At 34.5% G+C, this 23,807-nt stretch overlaps 2 protein-coding genes across 3 annotated transcripts in view; both read left to right on the top strand.

The window, feature by feature from the left end:
- The window catches only part of LOC133534771 (protein bark beetle), a 35,818-nt gene extending 29,240 nt beyond the window's left edge, over positions 1-6,578 (top strand). The window contains exons 4-14 of one of the 2 annotated variants that reach the window (XM_061874037.1): positions 110-321; positions 410-545; positions 634-853; positions 1,141-1,266; positions 1,482-1,511; positions 2,296-2,557; positions 2,918-3,119; positions 3,457-3,589; positions 3,684-3,804; positions 3,897-4,524; positions 5,075-6,578. In XM_061874037.1, coding sequence (XP_061730021.1) covers positions 110-321; positions 410-545; positions 634-853; positions 1,141-1,266; positions 1,482-1,511; positions 2,296-2,557; positions 2,918-3,119; positions 3,457-3,589; positions 3,684-3,804; positions 3,897-4,524; positions 5,075-5,349 — 2,345 coding nt within the window. In that variant the 3' untranslated portion in view covers positions 5,350-6,578. The remainder of the gene's footprint in view (positions 1-109; positions 322-409; positions 546-633; positions 854-1,140; positions 1,267-1,481; positions 1,512-2,295; positions 2,558-2,917; positions 3,120-3,456; positions 3,590-3,683; positions 3,805-3,896; positions 4,525-5,074) is intronic. The other variant, XM_061874038.1, reaches the window with a different exon arrangement.
- Positions 6,579-12,511: 5,933 nt separating this feature from the next.
- Positions 12,512-23,722, top strand: LOC133534769 (equilibrative nucleoside transporter 3). Its single transcript, XM_061874033.1, has 7 exons — positions 12,512-13,085; positions 13,840-14,006; positions 15,006-15,151; positions 15,786-16,220; positions 16,396-16,481; positions 17,043-17,242; positions 21,752-23,722. The coding sequence occupies exons 1-7, from the start codon at positions 12,846-12,848 to the stop codon at positions 21,861-21,863; spliced, it is 1,386 nt and encodes a 461-aa protein (XP_061730017.1). The 5' UTR covers positions 12,512-12,845; the 3' UTR covers positions 21,864-23,722.
- Positions 23,723-23,807: the final 85 nt, after the last annotated feature.

Genomic DNA, 23,807 nt, shown 5'->3' with positions numbered 1-23,807 from the left:
GTATTTTGTTATTTATGTTTATTTTCCTACTCAATGTCGCACTATTTTCGGATGATCATGTCTTACATGAACAATGACCATTTAACATTGTATTTTTTTTTTCTTTAAGGTCGTGACGTGCATCATAATATATCTAGCAGTGTATTTACGAAGAACAGGGATGGCGCTATTAGTTATACTTCAGTGGGCGAAGTAAACCCTCTTGTCGCTATTACTAGAAATGAACTTATAGATAACTGTCTCAAACTTTATGGAAATTTCACGTCGTGCCAAGCCGCAGTGAGACTTGACGTCCAAAATACCCAAACCTTTGTATTCCGAGTAAGAGCACCTAAACTATTGACTCTATTGTGTCGCCCTTACAAAATAAATGCCACAAAAATAGTAATAAAAACATTTATTTTTTTAGCACAACCTCGTACGCGGTAATGTTGGTGGCTTGGCTTTGAGAGCTGACTCCAGGAGTTCTGCTACTTCGTTACGAGGATGGATACACAATAATCTATTTTTCTTAAATCACGACTTACCAAGTCTTAAAGTAGAAGGTACATATTTACTTCCTTAATACTTATATTTGAAATTGTACAAGTACAGTACAACTATTAAGAGTAAAAAAATATTTTACGTTTTTAGGACGTCAATCATCACCGTACCAAGAAGTCACAATATATAGAAATTATTTCACTCGCAATAATGTACAATTCAAGGATGTAATTGTACTGCGTCAAGTTGTCTCCAATTTCACACACAACTACGTCCATCAAAACACTGGCCAGAGAATCCTGGAGGTGGCTGGTTTTGATAAAGTTAGACTGCCTATTTACCAAACTACGTCTCACAATGGATTTTATAAGTAAGTAACATGCTCAAACATGCATTCATTACAATACTTATCATTGTATTTTATGATGATTTTTCCAAAATGTGTTACTACTTGGACCTATCTTTAGTTTGATAAGTTAATCAAACTCGGTTTAAGTTCACATATGTATAAATTACCTACAGAATTAGGTAGGTATATTTTTTGCTGTGACGGTCATTTTTAATATATTTATGTCATTACCTTATTTGTGTAATTGAATGCCAATATTTCCGATACTGGTATTATACCAATGTTTCATATTTTGCATATGATTTCAGAAATTATGCATTAGATCGCGAAGGGCGAGCAACAGTGGTAGCGGGTACCGCAGGGCAACATTATGTGGATAATATTTTCTTTAATCCCGACAATGATTACGAGATGATTACAGTTAATAGATCTATGTGAGTATGTACCTAGGTAATCTGGTACCTTCAATTCGAAAGTCAAAATTTTATGGGAAAGATAGTTGTAAAAACTACAACATAACTTAATTGCTGTTCTGTAAAGTTTTATGCATGATAGAGTTTGATGCAGATAAAATTTGAACATGCCCTTTGGTCTATATTATAAAATTCTGATTTGCATGTTTCTGTTGCATGGCTGCGCCGGACCATAGCTTTGTTGACTATAATCCAAATGCGATAAGGTAAGTCTCGTTAAAAAAAGAAATATAATTCATTACCACGTCACTCATTATCTAGCACCTCACGTATCAGCTTTTTTAGATTGAAATAAAATTATATGCACTTTAGCTAATAACAAACACGTTGATGTTTTCTGCGGAACAGCAATTTTTTTCTCCAATTCCTGTTTGTTCCCTTAGTAAAACGTGTTCAATGTGATCAACAAATTCATCTTTCAGAGTTTGCTACATAATCTGTATGGTCATTGGTCAAAGATAAAAAATAACCTTTAATATGTTAATTTTTGAAATAAAATTATGCTTACGTATTTATTTCAGAATAAAAAATATTTGACGCAAAATCATAATTATTAATTTCATCGTTATTTCTTATTAATTTCTGAGAAACCTTTTTATATCTCAGTACGTCTGATCTCGTTAACCCTGCGTTAATTAGCTGAAATCATCTAACTATTGATTAACTCTTACATTTTCTGTCATGTGGTCCTTCTAACCGGATCTCAATGAAGGTTATGCATCAATTGGCTGGTCAAGGTTCATCTTTGTTTCTGATGGTTGTGGGTTTTCACTGTATGAATTTTGAACACCGTTATTATTATATCTATTTAAGCTTAGAATAAATTTAAAAGTGGAAAAATTACTGCCTTGGGTGAGACCTGAATTCACGCCCTTTGGATCACCCAAGGCAGTAATTTTTCAACTTTTAAATTGATTCTAAGCTTAATCGCATCGTTCGCAGACGTTTCTGCTTGTTAAAAATTAATTTAAAATTATATTTATCTTATAGCGCTCTGGAGCTCTGGCGTACTCGGATAGATGCTAAACATAACTATTGGAGTTATAACGAGACCTTAGCCGTTGCCGGCCGAATTAGAGATCAGTCAGATAATCCACTTTTATTGGAAGTGGACTACAGGCCCTACTACATGAACAATTTGACAGTCCTTGGAGGAGGCAAGTGCCCACCCGGTTGGGATGCTGTTGCCGGAACGTGCTTCATGTACATTGGAGCACCTATGACATTTGTTGACGCTAGCAACTTTTGTTTGGTAAGTCATCATTACAGTTGGTTCGAAAGTCATCAGGCCAAGGTCTTAGGACTCTGAGGATACTTGTTGATTCTTGGAGAAATTGAGGAAACTTGTCAAATATAGGCACACTTATTAGTGATTTGGGTGATGTCAACCTTTGGTGAAGTGGAATTCTGATGAAGACCATACAATGATGGCATACTGTTGTTTGAAATCAGTTATAATTCTGTTAAAGGATATTAATTTTGTGCTACTTCATTTTTAGAGTTCCGTAGACAACTAGGAACACTCACATACAATTTTTTTTTATCAGTAAAAGTCATTATTTTTCAGAAAACGGGATATAAACTGACTGATATTAATGTCCTTTCATTTCAGTCTGACAACGCATCTCTGCCATACGTAACTGGCAACTACGAAGCACTGTACAACTTCATCCAAGCCCAAAACCAATTTTTCCAATACGGTGACCGCGTGTGGGTGCAACACATTGACTATCTCACGCAATGCACTTCGTTCGCTATCTCCAGTGTTGAAGTTACTGAATGTAACCAGAAACATGCCTTTATTTGTGAGATTGGTAAGTTCTCCTTTTAGTGCAAAATTAAAAATTAACAAGGTTTTCGGCTGTTATTTTACTTATTATTCAGTGGCTAAATTAGATATACAAATATGACTATATATCTTATAAGTTTAGTAAGATACAAGAGCTCATTTTATTTGTATAGCTATTTCGCGTTTTTGGAAGGGTTTCCACGGAAGACCAGCGTCAAGGTGTGAATACCTTAACACCAAACTGAGTGGAAACCTTTTCAGTGAGGTTATGAAGTGTTTTCGTGACATGTGTTGGTTTTTGTTGTTTAAACGTCGTGAATAAATTTGATTATATTCTATTCTATTTGCATTTGGTTTTACAGATCCAAAGATCACAATAGACCCCATGGCCTGGCAGGGTGATATGTTGGCGGTGGCTTTTATTGGTATTTTGGCATTAGTTGTGGTGTTGGTTGGTGCAGCCTTGGTCTGCTGGTATTCAAAGTCTAAACACAGGTAAGAATTACCTCATTTAATTGATCATAGTCACGTTATGAGTTTTAATGAATCAAGTAATTTCACTTCTTATGTGGTTTATTTCAAATTTCAGACATACCCAACGGCTAGAACGTCGCAATTCTATAAGGCAGTCACTCCATTCTGTCAGGTCCATCGGCAGCATCAATGGAGGTTTTCCAGATAATACTTATAGACGAAAATTAACTCAAATGGTACGCGTGGATGTTGATGATCTGGTATAGAAAACAAAATATTATTCATGGAAAATGTAAATAAAACTAACGAAAAATGTGTTCTCTTTCAGAGTACTAGATCTACAGAGACTTTAACCAAAGGCTCTGATTATAGAAAGATGCTTGCGTCCACGACATCCATCGAGTCAATGGAGAAAAGTCAGTTCAATTCTTCCATGGAAGACACCCAAAGCTATGATATCTACGAAGCTCACAACCCTAACCCGAACATTATGCAACTGAAGCACAGCACTTTTATTAAAAAACCCGCTTCACCAGAGTATTCGGTCCCACAAAACAACAACCGCCCATACAATCTGGCATACAAAAACGAAGGCTACAGAGACAATTCGAACGCGACCAGTGGTGCTCCCTCAATGAATACGGTAACCACTGAAGAAATACCCATAATACATCATCCCGGTGGTCTGCAATCTCCTCAAGATGATGACACATTATCTCCCATGAGTGATTCGCAATACTTCACATCGGACACATTGCCTTTGCGAGGGAAAACAGATACCTTAGATCTGAAGAATGGGTTAGAGAGAGAAGCAAAGTATAGTCCATATGGTGCTCCTAACTTTGGCACACAACCAAAGTTATCTTTCCTTATGGAGCTGAGATCGAAAATGCCAGAGCAGCCACAACCGGGCGCTATGCCAACTACTACATTTGGCCAAAGAAAGCCTATTACTGGTAAGTTTCACACATTATTATATATGTAGGTAGTATCTGGAAACTATTTATACAATATAGGTTATGCTATAATAATATGTATCTGGAAACTATTTATACAATATAGGCTATTTATTCATTATTACACACCCTTAAGCTTGGAGGATTTAACAACTGGAGACGCCTTGTCTGTAATTTTCTATACAAAGCAGTATGCCGCTTTTTGCGGGGAAGGGGCATGTCAAATGTATGGCTATTTGTATGTAGCGTTCAAATGGCCATGTCAGATAAACGTCAGTCCATACAATACATATGAGCATTGGCCGATGTTTTCGACAGAGGGTCGAGCTCTTAAAGGCTCCGATTGTTAAATCCTCCAAGTCCTTAATAGATCAAAAATAAATACTTGTACAGAAAACAATAGTTCAAAATCTACTTTATACTACCCCCCTCGGGTAGACAACAGACTTGTCGGTTAAAAAAGCGATCTTTTCTAAAGATAGCTGAAAATTTGTATGAAATTATTGCCTGTCAGATTTTTCTACATTGTTAAAAAAAAAATAACTTTCAGATCAACAGCAGTATTACGAAGACAATCTGCCAAGCCCGCCGCATCCGCCAGTGTACACTCCAGACTTCTCTGACCATATTCCAAGCTACGATTCAAGTCCCCAAGATTTATCTCGAGAATTCGATGCCTCGCCAACGCCAGGCTTAGTCGGAAGGTCTAAATCTGAAGCGTTACTAGAAACTAATTTTGAGTTCGACGATAACACAGAGTCTAGTTCTTTACCTTTAACTGAAGCGAGCAGAACGTATAGTCAACCACTGGAGACTGCTATGTAATATAAATTAGGTGATTGTGTTTCTTAAATAATTCATTAGGCGCACAGAATATCACTGCCATTTAAGACCATACATTTATTACTTTAATAGCAAATGAAATGATGTTAGAAGCAGAGTTATAATTGATTGTAGAAGAGATGTCACGAAAGATAAATCATGCCTATGAGTTTGACAGATGGTGTAGTTTTTGTGGTAACTGATTCCCAGGCGTCAACTTTTGAAAAGAATTTATCTTAGACATTACACGTATTATCTGTGAGTATTCGGTCTGAGGCGAAGACAGGCATAACGTCATTATTAGTAAATAGCAATGAATGAAAAAAGACTGAATGGAATGTGTTGGATATTTTTGCATTTTTAACATTGATTCACGAGTTAGAAGTTAATCAATTTTCAGATAATAAAAAAAAAAAATGTATATACATATACTGAATATGCAACAGGAGTGCCTTACGTTACGAAATGTGTTATTGTATTATGAATTTTATTTCTAATTTTATAGTAAGTATTAGATATTACATATATCTATTTTTATAAATTTACCAGAAGTGCACGATCTCAATTAATGAACTACTAACTACGTTTATGTAAAGAAATATTATATCATTTGTTTAAATTCAAGATGTTGTGATAAAAAAAGTCGTATCTATGCCTTAATATGATGCCTTTATAATTTTTTGAATATTGGTAAAAAAATGACACTGACCTACATAATAGGTAATGTGCAATGACCCACAAGACGTAAATGTAGGTGTTTTAATGTAAGTAGGTAATTAATTTCTTTTTTTTATTTGTATACTATATCTTAAGGTTTGTCCGTCCCTACGTAATAAGTAGGTATAATAGTATATTTTGATAACATGACTGACAATACAAATTCCATTAATAGTCATATAGTCTTTCCATAACTTTAGATAAACTTTTTCTTTTTTCTTACGATTCTTAATTTACTGCATCTCTCGAACTGTTCATTAATTTAATTATCTTTTCTAGGTATACTATTAAGATAGGCACTAACTTATAGGCCCTCTCAATAAACTAAGTTCTTTAATGTGCTCTATTCTATGTATAATTTTATATTATTAAATCAAAATCATATTAACAAGTATATGCTTTAATTGTAAATTGTACAAACTATATAGACGATAAAAATATAAACAAGAGAAACGAAAAAAGAAAAATACACTATGATTTTCTTTCAACAGCAGGAAATAAAATTTTATATTTCATTTGACGCTTTTCATTTTATACGATTCTTAGTTACCTACATATTTGCCCACGGTTAAGTTTGTCCACGGGCAAATGTGTATGAGTGAGCTTTGTAGACTTTTGGTGGTTTGTTATTTATTTGCCCATTACTTTTCGCGGTAGGATGATAGGTATGTAGGATAGGGTGGTGTAATCAGTGTTAATACCATCCTTTACGCCAATTATATTATACAGGATGGCTAATAGGGATTGCAATCCGGTCCGGCGGATCCGGTAATCCGGCCGGATCCGGCACTTTTCAGGAGCTACCGGATCCGGTAAAAATCACCGGATCCGGACCGGATCCGGTAAAATAAAAAAACACCTAAATACTGCACGCGCTGTGCGTTTTAGATGAGGAAAAAGCGACGGATGAGCGGTATGAAGTTGAAAAGAACAAAAAACTAATCAACAAGTTTAAATTTAGTGAGATAAAAATATATTTATTATGACGATAACTGGGAACAGGAGAGAATTTATTTTTCTTTCATGTTGGTGGCATGATATGACGATTACATAAATACTGTAATAGAAGGAAAAATTAAAGTATGGAAATGCCATGGAAGGCATTTGTAATTTATGCTAGAGAGAAGGTTAATGTTGTGATATAGGACATTAAAACTCAAGAAATGAGCAGGTTTAAGTCGGCGGTACTCAACCGACTTGAGTTGAGCTCATCAATATGTGTGAATAAATATATGATAATATTGATAATCTTTAGTTTACTGCGATTATATATATATATATATGATAGAATTTAGATTCTTTTCTATTCAAATTTAAGAGAGAATCTTTTGTCTTCACAATTTCATCCAATTTTATGCAATTTCCTTCATCTTCTGGTATGTATTGTATAGGTGAAAATATATCAATGTTATGAATCAGATAATTTTTATAAAAACGTATTTTTGATCTGTGAAAACCATTCTACTCTACGTCTAGCTAATTCTTTATTTGATCCATGTAACTTTTCTTAGAGAGTCCCTTTCCGTAATGGTTTTAATCCTACACTCTGTTATTTTTGCACGAGATCGCCGTGTCGTGTTTCGTTCCCTATAATTTGCCCTTCTATCCCTAAAAATCAATTTTTTAAATCATACAGTCTACTACTTTCTCGCACAAAAAAATGAGAGCAAGATAATATTGGAGCGCATGTAATATAATTTTGGTTAAAAGTAAAATATCTTCTTTCGTTACTAGAATGGACGTCAACGTTACAAAGAATTCATTCAAAGAACAGTTACGAAAACTTGTCCTTTAAAGGAGTTCCATTTCCCACCCCACATCCCATCATCAGGCTTTGGAAACTAATCAAATTCATAATTATAATCGAAAATTTGAGCACTTGTGAATGGTTAAATATAATAAAAAACCGATTTCATATTTTGTTTTTAAAGTGATATTGAAATTGTAACACTTTTTACTACTAAGTTCTATTTTATTGTTAAGAAGTTATTTATTAACTTCAAATTATAGATTTAGGAATACTTATTACGCAAAAAACTAGAAAAACATGTCATTTAATTAACTTTAATATCCCTATACCAATCCGGATCCGGTCCGGCCGGATCCGGCCGGATCATCGCCAAAATCCGGCCGGATCCGGCCGGATTGGAAATCAATCCGGTTTGCAATCCCTAATGGCTAATAAATAACTACATTCCTGTTGCCAGGGAAGTTTTAGGATTATACTAATCAACTTTTACTAAAAGACCAACCCCGAAATCGCAAAAAAAAAATTTGGCTGTTTCATATATTTTGGCTGGGCCATTTTCTATGGGAGGTTTTTTTTTATGGGTTGGTCCCATAGTAAAACTTGCTAAGTATAACCCCAAAACCTCCCTGGCAACGGGAATGCAGTTATTTTTTCATACGAAGTAAAACAATATTTTTACAGTACAGTTTACAGTACATACCGAAAAAAACTGGTAATTTCAAATGAATAAAACTGATGCGATTGAGAACAAACTAGGGTTTTTAGAATAACTACAATAAAAAGCGACTTTTAATTTAGGTATTTGTCAGTTTTTTTATTCATATTTTTTTCTGTAGGAGTCATAGGCAGCTTCTTCCTAGCGCATTCAGTGGCAGCTTTTTACGGACCCGTTTTTCATATTTGCCTGCATCAGCCCGTCACCTGCTGGAATTGTTTATGTTTTTTGGCTGTTTCATTCTTCTCTTTTAATACATTTTTGATTTGAGCCCAATAATGGCTGAGAGAACGGCACTGCAGGACGTTTGAAGCTCTTACTCTATTCTATGTCAACGACCAATTGCGATTTTTGTACGAAGAAAATTGTATGATTTTCGAATTGGCCTAGACTTAAGTAACACACATTTTCTGTAACTCCTAACCTTCCTAACCTTCGTACGAAGAACTGAATTGACTTTCATCGTAGTTATTTGCACTTTAGCCGCATATATCTACCTCAGTTTTTACGATAATTATGACAGGCATGCTTCGTTTTCGCAAATTCTATTAGCAAACTTTGAGATGGGCCCAGGGTTACTTGTTCCTAGAGATCTGCCCCTTCGAGGCCTCTATTCAAAAGACAACATACTAAATTAGTTATTTATTATGAAATGCACGAAACTTCGAGTTAAATTTTAGTGTTTCGAAATCAGGCATGTAGGATGTTGCAAATTTTCTTGCTTTTTGGAAAAGCCCAATTTTCAGTCATCTCTTCTATTTACTGGTGTAAAGTTGAACAGCATTAAACCAGAATTATTTATATTGGAATATATAATATAATAATAAGACTTTTTATCGCGGTAAAAATGCCGTAATCATCTTGCTTAGAAACAAAATTAGAGGGGTTTGAAATTTACAGATTTTTTTTCAGTACAGGCCTTATGTTGCTACTTTACAATTAGCATATTACATTACTGTGTCGAACATTTAAAGGGCCATATGTACTGTAAATCGTTGTACGATACATGTGCGAATAGGTAATTCGCAACTCGTGTCGATTTAAAACACTCCCTTCGGTCGTGTTTTAATTTATCGCCACTCGTTTCGAATTTCCTATTTTTCGCAATTGTATCGTAATGTACTACGAAGAAATTTGTTATTTTTCATTTATTATTGCATTCCATCCATCTTTGTCATACTCGTTTTCTCCGTGGTTTTTGAAGCTAGACCAATGATATTTTCAATACAGATTATCATTATTAATACCTATCTGTGTCGGACTGTTTTGCTTTTTTTTATACTTTTTTTCTTAAGGCGCTAGTGCACTTCAAATATTCGCAAAAACGGCCTTATTTACTAGGCCTCAAAGAGAAGCATGGTATTCAAAATTGACATCAATTAGCCTCCTTATCTTATTAGCGTGTTCATTTTTTAGGGTTCCGTAGCCAAATCATAGAAATAGGATAGTATAGAACGACTGTCAAACTTCAAAAGTGTGACCAAAAATGAAATGCAAGTGTGTGCGTAAATTGTCTATGTGCGAACAAAAATAGTGATGTCATGTTACAACATATTAATAATCTATCGATGTTTAACTGCTTTATTGACTACTTTTTCAAATGTGTTTGTTTTTATAAAAAATGTAATAGGTATGAGTATTATTACTACTATTAGACCTTATTAGTGCCTTTAGTACCTTTAATTTTCTTTTACAGCGGACGCATAGTAAATAACAATACTGATAGTGATAACAGCATCAAAATGGTCAAATATATAGGTACACATGTGTCACAATGGTCAAATATATATTGTTACTTATTTTACAGTACATATGGAGCTACTTTACCGCACTAGTGCGATAATTAGCACATTACGTAACTTTATCGAACATTTTAAGGGCCATATGTATTGTAATACATTTGCGAATAGTTAATTCGAGACTCGTGTCGACTTAAAATCGTATCGCCACTCATTGCGATTTTTTATTTTTCTCACCCTGGTTTGGTGTTCTGGGACGTTTAGTAACTAAAATACTCGCTACTTGACTAAATTACTAACGTAGTCCGAACAAGCATTATGGAATGCGGCACTGTCGGTAAAGCAGGTGACTCGCGTTGATAAAGCAGGTTTCTGTCGTATGCGGGTGCGAGTGGTGTAACATGTGCAATGTCGTTAACACAAACACATAGGCTTGAGTCGGTCAGGACCGAAGAACTAAAAGGAATGAAATCCCACCATAGACCGAAAGGAACTAGTTCATCTTAAGCGCTCTTAATCGGTCTCGGTCCTTTAGTTCAGTAGTCGGTATGTCAGCGGGCCTACCGCGAACCACGTTCGACGGGTTGCCTCCCTGTCACACTTACGTACGAATTTACAAGTGCGACAGAGAGGCAACACGTCGAACGTGGTTCGCCCTCAGTACCAAGTAACAAATCGGTCGGGAGCGAATGATCGGAATGAGTCAAGGTCAAGAAATTCGCTCTCTCACGCTCTCGCTCTGTTTATTTGCGAGCGAGAGCAAGATATAACCTAGTCATACTCATTCAGATCTCGAGATTTGCTCCTGAACTAAAGGACCTAAAAGAGCGAACTAGTTCGTTTGACCGATTGACCGAGATCGGAGCGCTCTTTTTAAAGACCGAGCGGGCACAACTCTACAAACACATGCTAAGTGTTAACAGTAGGCGCAAATAGTTAACTTACCAAAGAAAATTTGAATTTCGCGCCTTTTCCGCCTGACAAGTTGGGTTGGGTGTGTATACGCTGTGTACAACTATACGCTGTCTTGTGTTTCCTTGTGTTGGCGGCAAAGCCGTGAAAAAGTGGTTAAAATGTAAGTAATGTGTTGGAAAGTGAAGTTTAAATTTATCGCTGAACATGTGCGCCTTCAAAAAAGGTATTATAACAATCGTTATTATTTTAAGTCGGTTATAAAGGTTAATATCTTAATGATGTCTTGTGAACAACTAATTCCATACCTACCTACTAATATACCGACAAGTTATCGATACAGTCATATGAACATTTTGTCAAGCCCTAGCGTAAAGTAACAGTTTAGGTGTTTACACAAAATATTCTAAATTATTGACTAATATCATGAAATATTAACACACAATTGAAGAAAAACTTATAATGAACTGTATAAATTGGCTTTTTACACTTTTTATGCTGTTAATTTGATAAAATATCGTTACGAAAATTTCGCTACGATTATCATAATTACCTGTGAAATGAGTATTTCCCTGGGTTTCTTGGCCCTGAAACACAACAACCCGGCACACAACATGACACCATCTTCACTAAATTACTTAATATTTATTTTTGTTTTTGATTCTCGTATATTTTTAACGTTAAAAAATACGGCAATATGAGCTTGGCCGCCTCGGCCGCCTTCGAATTCAAAAAATGGTTACGTTTTCTCATATGTAGTCTGCCTCTTTCACACTCGTGGCTTGTTCATATACGTGATGGCTTCCCTTTCGCACACTTCATCTGTCTGTCAAGCGAAGCGTATGACAAGTCTCTGGGCATGCCAGATCGTAATTCGATACGAATTTCGTATAATCGGACTGATTATTGTATCTATTATGTATAGGTAGTCGTTCGGTATAATTGGATACGAAAAAACACGAGTGGTTATTTCGCATTTCTATTTCAGCACGGGATTAACAGAGACGGATTGCCAACTTGATAATACGATACGGTGACGGTTTTTCTCTTTAGACTCACCATTTGATCGGTTTGGTGTTCTATATGATGGGTGTTTGTTAATATGTGAGACATATTAACAAACACCCATCATATAGAACCTTTTTGTGCTGTGTTTCGGCACTACTTACTAAGATATTTTAGTTACTAATTACTAAATATAAGTCGGTTTTTGAAGTAAGAATTAAAAAAGTCGGATATAATCGTTTTCTTATAATGCAATCGAATTTCGTATAATTTTTGACGTTGGACTGTATAATCAAGATTTATGTTCTGGCAGCCCTGCCTGACAGTGACGGTGTTGAGTGTGAGTTGTGACACTTGCTCTCGACTCGCTCGAGAGAAGAGTTCGTACTGTACGAAATTATACTTTGCGCGTAGCTGTTCGATAGATTTCAATTTCGGCTGCGTTTATTACAAAAAAGTAATAAACAAAATTATGTTTTGCATACTCAGGTAAAGGCATTTTATGTTTTGTTTATTTTTGAATCATTACGACGCCTCATTAGAACGGAGCTATTGTAACAAACAAGGACATTACAATGATCGTTAACAATAGAAGAGAAATAAAATAGCTTTATTGTGGCCAAGAATTCATAAGTAAATAGTGTTAATAAGTGCTATAAGCATGGACGTAGAAGAGACCGGATCGATAAACAATGAGCCCGTCGACACGATTGAGAACGAAAATGAAGAAGAAATTATTGATGACTCAGAGGAGCGCGAGCTGGTGACAGACTCTTGCTCAACAAAGGTGCTGGACACCTCGGAGCAGCCTCGCGACAACTATTGGGTTGTTTATTTACTTTTTTATTTATTTGGAATTACATCACTTGTGTCATGGAATTTCCTGATTACTGCAAATGATGTGAGTATTGTTTTTTTAGTATGTTTATTTTAAGAGAACCAGCCTCGTGTACAAAAAAATATTTATTTATTTTTGAAACTAGAAATATAATATAATATAATAAAACTGCTCATGTAAATATTTTTTTAATCAAATGTTTATTTTTTTAATCAATTATAAAAGACTGATTATGTTGTTTCACAGCTTGTATTCTATAGTGTTGTCTGTCATTACAAACAACTGAGAGACTCATTGCATGTAAAAGTGTCCTTGTGGCCTATTTGCAAAATAGAGATTATTGTGTAATTGTATTGTTATCTATAAAATCAAGAACTAAATAAAACTGGTGGCAACTGTTTTATATCAAGGTGCATTACTTAATCTTATTTCTCATTGCTACAAATCATCATAAAAAATAAGTAAAAAGTAAGCTGACGATCCCGGGTTCAAATCCTGGTAAGGGCATTTATTCATGTGATGAGCATGGATATTTGTTCCTGAGTCATGGGTGTTTTCTATGTATTTATGTATTTATAAATATTTATATATTATATATATCGTTGTCTAAGTACCCTCAACACAAGCCTTATTGAGCTTACCGTGGGACTTAGTCAATTTGTGTAATATACAAATAAATATTTGGGGTCAATCTTACACAGATCATTCCGGTCAATATCAAAGCAAAGCTTGTTCTATAGGTACTCAGATACATAGACAACATCCATAACTCAGGAACAAATATTCATGATATCATATATTGTTTCCCTATTTTCAGTACTGGATGTATAAATTTCGAGATGTGTCTCCTGTTAATTCCACCCAGTTGGAATTACCACCAGTGCGAAAAACTCCGTTTCAAGCAGAGTTTACATCCTACCTCAATGTGGCAGCTTCTATTCCTAATTTAATATTCCTTGTATTAAACTCACTTTATGGGCATTTGTAAGTAAATTTTCATACTATTATCTTATATTATACTGTCGTATACTCTCAATGTACTGTCTTATTTAACCCTTTAACGGTCAGACGAGTATCAGAAAATACGGAAAATGTAACCCTGTCATTTGAAATGAAGTTTAAAATCATTTTTATAATGAGGTCATTTTTGCTATATAAAATCGAAGTCTGCTGTTAAAGGGTAAGACTAAAACAGCTTTTTTATTTAGAAATTTAAATTACTCTTAGTTTTTTTTGGATACTGTGCACATTGTGCACAAATATTTGCACTATAAAAATATCTGAGCTTCCAATCTGTTGTTTAGGATTGTGTTCAAATATTTGTGAGCATCTGGTTTGCTCCAATGTACCTCATGGCACCTGAATCAAGTCTTAACTGTCTAAGGATGAAACTTGTTAAAGCCATTTTATCCATGATACTACTACTATCTTTTTTATTGTTGATGGTTTTCTATGTGGTCTTAGATACTCAAAACATGTCAACAGCTATTAACTATTAATAAAAAGGGCGATTTTTGAATTTCAACCGTGCTCTCCTTTTAACCCTTTTCCAGGCTGCACCAATCTACAAGGTTTTCCCAAGTATATTTTAATTAATCCAGTTTTGATGATTCATTTGAAGACAAGTAACATTTCCTGAAAGTGTAATCTAATTTGAACCTTAAATCGGAATGCTAAAGTTGAAATTCTAATGGCGCGTATGTAGTCGATAAATCCTACTATGCCTGGAAAAGGGTTAATACTATCTCCAATGCTAGGCATTTAAATTCTACTAATAATTTTTTTTTTAAACGAGTGATCAATACCATTAGATTTCCAATTTCTATCGCTTGTATTTTAAAATTGCATTTCGCCATTTTCCACAGATTTTCGAGTAACGAAATCGAGTCAAAATTCAGAAATCGCCCCCCAGGTCTTCAATATAATGTCAATTTCAGAAACGGTTGCTAGGATATTATGTGTAATTTGAATGGATCATTGCAGAGTATCAGTGAAGAGCAGACTACAAGGATCCCTCTTGATGATCACACTGTCATTCCTGGTGACCACCGCTTTTGTGCAGATTGACACTGACGAATGGCAGAACACATTCTTTATTGTCACAATGGTGACTGTAGTTGTCATGAGTGGTAAGTTAATGTGAAAATAAACAAAATAGAAATATATTTCGTCAGTTTCAACCAAAACCTCACTAGGAATTTAGTAACAAAGCCTTAGAATTAAAAAAAAAGTAGTCAGTTATGATGTTGATTCTTGTTTCTAGGATTCATTTTGTACTCAGGAGAGCAGTCTATAACGATTTTTTTTTTAAATAATATTACTGTTCTAAATTGATACTTGTCCCGTATCTACCCAGAATAAGGAATTAACTATTTTTCTGTTTCTTAAAAATGTGAATATTACCTAGTGAAACAACTGCCCACAATTTTGGTACAGTCCTAAACTACTTACAACGAGACTGGTTTTGGATATATGTATAAGATATGGTAAACATTTTTTTTTCAAATAAAAATTTAATGCAAATTTAAAATAAATTAATGAAATAATCTTCCTCGCGTTGTCCTGGCATTTTGCCACGGCTCATGGGAGCCTGGGGTCCGCTTGGCAACTAATCTCCAGAGTTGGCGTAGGCACTAGTTTAATAATTAAATTTCAGTACCATTTTCACACCTTGTTTCAGTGACAGTAGTATGGTCCCTAGCGACTTTCATATTGATTTTTTCATATTGAGTTTCCGAAAGTTAGACTGTTCTTATGTTCCAGCTGCCAGTGCCATATTCATCGGCGGGCTCGTGGGCATCGCGAGCCGCTTCTCAAAAGAGTACATGGCCGCCGTGGTCAGCGGCCAGTCCCTCGGCGGGATCATTGCCGCCATCGCGCAAATCATATCCCTCGCATTCAAAATATCCCCCTTACACAGCGCCCTTATATACTTCATCATAGCAGACTTAATGCTGGTTGCATCTTTAATCTCCTATATAATGTTGTACAAGATTGACTTCTTTACACACCACATTTTGAGGGGCTCTGGTATGGTTGCTAACAGGCACAGAGAAGTGTCAATGGTAGTTGTCATGAAGAAGATCTGGGTTTATGCGTTTAGCATTTTTGCGATTTTTGCGATCAGCATGGCCGTGTATCCTGCTGTGACTGTGTTGGTTGAGTCACATCCTACGACTCAAGGAACAGATTGGAACAGTGAGATATTTATATTAATTGTTCTTTATAATCCTAATAATTGATAAACATAATTGTTTGGTATACAGAATAACTATACAATTAGTCAAAAATTGATTTTATACTTTAATAGTCTGTTATTTTTTCTACCTTAATACATTGTTGATTAGTAGATAATATGACTTGCGTTTTTCAGAAATATACTTCGTGCCGGTAGTGAATTATCTAATCTTTAATTGTGGAGATTATTCCGGGCGTTTGGTTGCTGGATTTCTACTTCGTGTAAGTGCCTAATTATTTTTTTTCTAATAAGTATAGATAAATTTGTAAAATTCACGTCCAAAAGTAAGTATGGTCAAACGCCTGCCTATCCTCCATAAAAAAAAAAAAAAACCTTTTAAGTCTTAATTGTTCTATAGATAAAGACATCACTTTTTGTTACGCTGTTACAGAATGACGTAGACAGGTACACTTTTTTTTTAAAGGAAATTATGTACTTACCTAGTTGTAAATTCGAGAAAAATAAGTAGGTATTCTCGATTTCCAAATGTTTTGTGTGGGTATGATGTGTTATTTAACTCAGGAGTTCCCAATCTTTTTCAACATGCGGCGCAGTTACGAGTTTAGTATTTTGCAACGGCGCCCTTGTAAATTTAAAATCACGGTCGAAAAAGAGTGACACGACGCTATATTATTTACCGATGCGAGCGCTCAAATAGGTACCCGCGAATATTTGTGGTTTCGGATAATGATAGAACTCTTTACTTTCTACGGCGCACCAAGGCGCCGCGGCGCACACTTTGGGAACCCCTGATTTAACTTATGCCAACCAAATTATTCCAGCCTCTGAACCAATGGATAATAGCAGCCGCTAGCCTACTGCGTATCATCGGAGTCCCAATGCTGATGCTATGCAACGCGCAGCCGCGACCGCACCATCTGCCGGTCATCTTCGAGTGGGACTACGAATACATCATGATCATGATTGTGTTCGCTTTCAGCAACGGCTATCTGACCAACATAGTTATGATCAATTCTACCAGGTGAGATTATCAATTATTTCAATTGCTCTTGTTACAAGAAGTCTGAGATCAGTGAGATCCATTGTTATGCAACGCAAAGCAACGCGTAGCCTAGGCCGCACCATGTGATCTTTCTCTTGTACTCTTACTAAGACTTAATTAGAGTGACAGAGAAAAATGCTCGTAATTTTTAAAGTCTTCGAATGGGATTACGAGTTCATGACGATCATGATTGTGTTCGCCTTCAGAAACTGCTATCTGAACAACATAGTAAGGATCAATTCTACCAGGTAAGATTACGTAGGTAATTATTTTGCTGGCTGGGCTATTATGATAGTAATTGAGATTGAATTTCTTGGAAATGATCGAGTTAGCCGTTCTGATTTCTTGAGTCTGTATGTGATGCGCAACCGCGATCGCGATCATCCTTCTATTTTCTTTGTGTGAAGTGTGTGTGGAAGGGCACTATTAGTTAAAGTTACAGATTTAGCTCACTTAAAGCGACGACATCGACATCTCTATCGCTCGAATATTCAAGAGTGATAGAGACGCAGATAATGAAATTTAGATTTACGATGTTCACGTTAGGCCCTCTACAGCTATTACAGATCATAAGTTATCACCATCTAGGTTACCACCACCAGTAGGTTGTCTTTAGTTGGTGCTGTTTATTAGACGGAATCTTGATAAAGACTTAATAGTTTTCAATCGCATTTTAAGTAGGTACCTATAAGTAATATCTATGAGAAGTTTTATAGTTCTCTGCTGACTCAGGGCAGGGCACTGCACTGGATCAGAAGTTACCTATATAACCGAAAACAATGTGTACAAATTTAAAATATTTATGATAATAATACCATAGGCTATGTTAGATCAGATATTGCAGTGAATAGTGTTGGTGTTCCACAAGGAAGTGTGTTGAGCCCTTTATTGTTTTCACTATATATTAATGATTTACCAAACATTACAGATTAGCAATGATTGCTGATGATATTTCCCTAGTAATTACATGTAATAATACAGCTGCCTATAACGACGACATCAATACCGAAGTTACCAAAGTAATTAAATGGCTAGAAGCATATAATTTGAATGTAAACCTTAATAAAACTAAGGTCGTGCAATTCTGTAATAGAAAAGAAGGGACTGAATTGAATGTCATATAATGACCAAACTATACAGGAAACTGATGTAGTGACGTTTCTGGGTATAATTATGGATAAACATTGTTCATGGAAACCACAAAATGAAAAGAAATGCAAAAGTTTAAACAGTTTTGCTTATCCACTCCGAAGACTTTCAATTCGTGTCAACAAGGAAACTGCTCTACTTGCGTACCATGGCTATGTGGCGTCCTTGCTAAGATATGGAGTGGTACTCTGGGGAAACTGTTGCGAAATTTTATCAGTCAAAAAAATGCATTAAAGCCATTTGTAAGAAACCTACAAGAACATCTTGCAAGGATCTTTTCTACGAGCTGAAGTTACTTACCTTACCATCTTTATACATTTTGGAAGTTACTAAAATTGTAAAGTCAAATACATCATTGTTTATGAAATTAAAAGATATATGTAATTTTAATACGAGATATCCATAAAGACTCGTAAAACCTAAGACGACCACGAAACTGTGTGACAAGAACAGTTACTGCATGGCTATCAAAATTTACAATCATGTCCCAGAAGATATAAAATCCTTGCCATATAAAGCCTGTATACCAAAATTGCACAATTGGCTACTAGAAAAAAGATTTTACAGTATTAATGAGTTCCTATCACAATGAAGGACAGAGTTAGGTAATTCGCTTGATTCAATGTTTTTTTTTAATTTTTTTTTTTTTTAACGTATTACTAATATTTATTCTAATAAAGCTCTTAAACAATCTATATTGACTAACTAAACTAAAATATAATATTACAAAATTAAAACTAAAATTAAACCTAGAAATAAAATAAAATCATCGACTATAAAAAAAAATTAATAATTTCTTTATATACCTATGCCATTTTAATTAGTTTTGGTTCCTGTTCGTTATTGTATGGTATTTTTATTATAATGTCTGTGTCGTACTATTTTAATTCACCATGATGACTTATAATCAGAGATCGGACAAATTTGCGTCATTGCTCGCAATAATGTGGACATGACTCCAGAATTAATCAAATATGTAATTATTAAATTAATTTCTTACTTGACTTAAATTTTAATTCCTAGTCAATAAATACAAAAGTTTGTTAAAGTATAGATTTATTAACGAAAATAATCAGTATTTTTTCCAAAATTTCTGCAGTCAGTCTATTTCTTTTTACATCAAAAATATACTTAAGTGCTGAAAAACTTCGCTCGCACTCCACTGTTTTACCGATTTAGTTTATACCGATTTTGAGGTTATCGCCTACAACTTAGAACAGAAAATAAACTCTGAATTATACTGGAATAATAATATTCCTATAAAACTACTTAAGTTTGCCCCATTAACATCAGTGGAGTGCGAGCGGAGTTTTTTAGCACTTAAGTATATTTTTGATGTAAAAAGAAATAGACTGACTTGACTGCAGAAAATTTGGAAAAAATACTGATCATTTTCTTAATAAATCTATACTTTAACAAACTTTTGTATTTATTGACTAGGAATTAAAATTTAAGTCAAGTAAGAAATTAATTAAATGATTACATATTTGATTAATTTTGGATTCATGTCCACATTATTGCGAGCAATGACGCAAATTTGTCCGATCTCTGCTTATAATATAACATAGTTAAGTTTATATTATGTAATCATTTGTATAGTTAAAATATTACTTTAAGAATGAATTAATGTACTATATGTATAATACTTAGCTCGCTATTAATATTTGCAAGCCTTCTTAAAGCAAAATAGTTGAACCAAATTGTACCTACCTATTGACCATCTTACTGTACACTATTTTATGCAAATAAAATTACTTACTTACTCACGTTAATCAGATCGTCGATTGTGATAGGCGCAACTATGTAGCTACCACCAGTTCGGCACTGACATATATCTAGAACGTAACTTACTTTCTATGCATCTCGTAAGTAAATTAAGTTCTCGAAATTAAGCGTACTTAGGTATATGACAGTTTTGACACTGTCAGTGACTCATGGTACGGGTACTGGCCTTAAGACTGGCGTTTAATTTACGTCGTAGAAACAAATTGCTTTTTATAGAAAAAAACTATACGAATATCTATCGCACTGTAAACGATTAGTATGTTCGATAAATTGAATTATACAGGGTGGGGCCTGTAACTAAAGCAAAAAATTAAAACGTAGATTCTAGTCCTCAAACTAGACAACTTTTGTGTAGCAACTTTTTAAAATCATAAAGTTTTTAGATTGTTCTTTTTTCAAACAAAGTAGTAGTATTTTCAATGTACTTAAAACTCCGTCTAATTGTTATCGCCTGTCAGTCTAGTCACTCTACAGACATAATCAATTTCATAGTACATTGCGTGTTCGAATTAACTTTAAAATGTAACAAAATTCAAACCGCAAGTTTTTTTTCAAAGTCGTCAAACAAACGTTGCGTAGTTTGAAGAGAAGAATGTACATTTTAATTTTTTGCTTTAGTTACAGGCCCCACCGTGTATACGTCTTTCTTGCTTTCATCGAAAGTCTGCACGTGTTTATATGTTATCGTGTAAACTATAGAATAGACAATTATTAGCATGTTCTCGTATTTGTAATGCAGTGCTGATAACCCAGAGTGCACTGTGACACATCCTTGTCAGGTCAACAGACAGCCGTATCATCTATGCGAGCTGTTTTGTCTTGCTTTATATGTACTCAGTTACCATAATAGGTATAGGCACTTCAAGTACGTAGTAGTATTCAGTCAAATATGAACACAGTGCCGTTTTTGTGTGGCGCCTTGTAGATTTACTTTGCTCATATTTTAGATAAGAAAAAGTAGGTATATATGTTACCATTATATAGGTAATTAGTTAAATGAAAACGTGTATCTTAATTCTAAATTAGCTAGTCTGAAGAAAAAATGTTATCTATAGTCTGTGTGACAACACAGACTATAGATAACATTTTTCTTCTGGGTGCTTAGTTAACTACAACTTGATTGGCAATCGTTAACGTAGCGTAGCGTAGTCATCTCTCTCTATCACTCTTCCATATTAGTGCGATAGTGACAGTTGCGTTTCGTTCGCTACGGAGCGTTAACGATTGGCACGTTAACTAAGCACCCTATTCTGGAAACGATAACATTGGTATATAGGCATACCTATACAGGATGTCGCGTTCAGTAGGTACGACTCAAACGAAGGCCAATGATAGAAAACCTAAGAACTACCGAATTAATACCAGATTACACCTCATCTCTATAATATCTATAATAAGTATCATCTCATATCTATAATAAGTATAAGTACGTTCAGCACTTCAGCAAAAATAAAGTAGGAAGGGTTCCGTTTTTTTCCTTTTGAGGTAGGTACGGAACTTTCTACTTAATAATTGCCAAACGATTGTAAATAACCTCATAACGTTTGTTTCCAGAGTGGTAGAGCTGCACGAGCGAGAGAAGGCGACGTCCGTGATAGCCACGATGCTGAGCATCGGGCTAACGGTGGGGGCTGCTGTCGGAATGCTGTTGGTTCACTTATTATAAACTGCTCGCCGATATAATATTATATACAATATGTATAATAAAAGGCCGTGGATTCCTGAGGTACCGCAAGGCCTTTGCGCGGGCAATCATCAAACCTTAAGGGATAAGATTTGTTAAAATAGATGGGGCAACAGCAACATAGTATATATTGTGGAAGGATTAAAAAAGGAGAAACTGCTCATCACCGAAAGAAAATTTTAGCTAAAATTTGCTCCTTATATTTAGGAAATACCAATTGATAACACCTCATCTGCCTTGTGATAATCCAGTGGGAGTAAATATAAAAGCGAGAAATTAAAAAAAAAAAATGTTTTGTGGAAGTAACTAAGCGCATAGCATATAATATTATGTTTTACTGATAAGACAGTCAAAATGCCCTTGTAGTTGTAGTTTGATTTACCAAGAGATTAGGAGCGACATATGAATAAGCTAATATTTGACCAGGCAGTCACAAAAATTACTCATGAATAGATCCCACGATGAAAAGACACTGACATAGTCGACCTGATATGCTTGCCTTTATTCGTAAGTTTAAAATGTACGTTAGCGTTGTCCAAATACTACAGATGGTTACCAAATTTAAAATACTTGCATTTACCTAAGTATATTTTGTATTGTTAATTTGAACGTCAGCATATTTACGCGTTATTTGCTGTTAGTTTGTATCTGGTAATTACATTAGTCGACTAGTATGTACTTCGAGCCATACATACTAAATTACTTATTTAGAAAATGCAATTTAAAATTAGTGAATGTTTGAATACAAATTATTCAATTGAATATTACATATTATTTTAAGTGTGGATTTCAATGTATTTTACTAATTGACATTATTGATTAATATTTTTTAATATATGATTAATTATTACCTTAAGGGCTAACACGTAGTGCCGTTACTCGCGCGAGGAGAAAGGATCGGCGCGACTGATGTTTGATATACAAAGTCGCGCGATTCTCGGCAAGCTGTGCTAGCCGTGGTGCTTATAGAATTACTTGTTCCTAAATCAAAAGTTAAGCGGCATTCCGTTTTTAAGATTTCACTGCCCTTATTACTTATTTAATGCTCAACTTAAACATTCCTGCAATGTTATAATTTTATTAACTTTTTTTTACAAAATTTATGTTAACAATTGCTTATTTTAACTAGTGAAAAGCTTTTTACGAAGTCGAATTATCCTTAGCTCAGGTAATGTGTAATAGATCTCAAGTAGAATAGGTATTCAGTTTTAATTATGACTTTATGTAATTTGTAAAAATGTAGATAATTTAATTGTAATAGATTGCACAGACGTAATTATGATAATAGATGTTTTTGGATATTCATATTGTTAATTATTGAATTATGTTTGTACCTGATGTTAGGTATTATTTTAAGTTGTGTATGTTTTTATATCACTAATTTATCTTTAATAGGTGCTTCAAGTTTAGATGTTTCTACTTGTCATATATAGTTTTATTTTTTTGATAACTATTTGACGTTGTACAGTGGAGCCTCGATAACACGAATCTTAAGGAAATTACTAAATTTTCGTCTTAACACAAAATTTGGGGCAGGGAAGGGAATGAAATTTTATTACGTTCCAATGAGGATTATCGAGGTTACATGTATTTATGTTGGCAATGAAATTTGCATAATATTTTATAATTTCAGTATGGTGTCTTCAGATTATCGTGTGGATGTATCATTTATCTATGTTAAGTAAATATTACCTAAGTAACTTTTCAATATATTTCTTCTAATAGCTTTTATTGCGTTAATTATGATCGCCTCAATGTTATTGTAGTTTATTTTTCTATATATTAAACGGCGATCTATTATGTTTCAATTGACATTATAATTATACTGTTTATGTGATAAATAGTGCTTTCATTTTATCCTATATACATGTCATCTACGTGGGATATGTGTTGGGCGATAATGTCATTTTTTCCAGGTAATAAAAA

Source organism: Cydia pomonella, chromosome 2 (genome assembly GCF_033807575.1).
Source record: "Cydia pomonella isolate Wapato2018A chromosome 2, ilCydPomo1, whole genome shotgun sequence".
Lineage (NCBI taxonomy): Eukaryota > Metazoa > Arthropoda > Insecta > Lepidoptera > Tortricidae > Cydia > Cydia pomonella.
Note: the sequence above shows the minus strand (reverse complement) of the source record. Positions and strands in the feature narration are given on the sequence as shown.

Excerpts from the sequence above, each read along its gene's own strand:
- LOC133534769 (XM_061874033.1), top strand. The coding sequence starts at position 12,846 with ATGGACGTAGAAGAGACCGGATCGATAAACAATGAGCCCGTCGACACG. Across the intron at positions 14,007-15,005 it reads AACTCACTTTATGGGCATTT|AGTATCAGTGAAGAGCAGAC; the intron begins GTAAGTAAATTT and ends GGATCATTGCAG. Across the intron at positions 17,243-21,751 it reads GTTATGATCAATTCTACCAG|AGTGGTAGAGCTGCACGAGC; the intron begins GTGAGATTATCA and ends GTTTGTTTCCAG.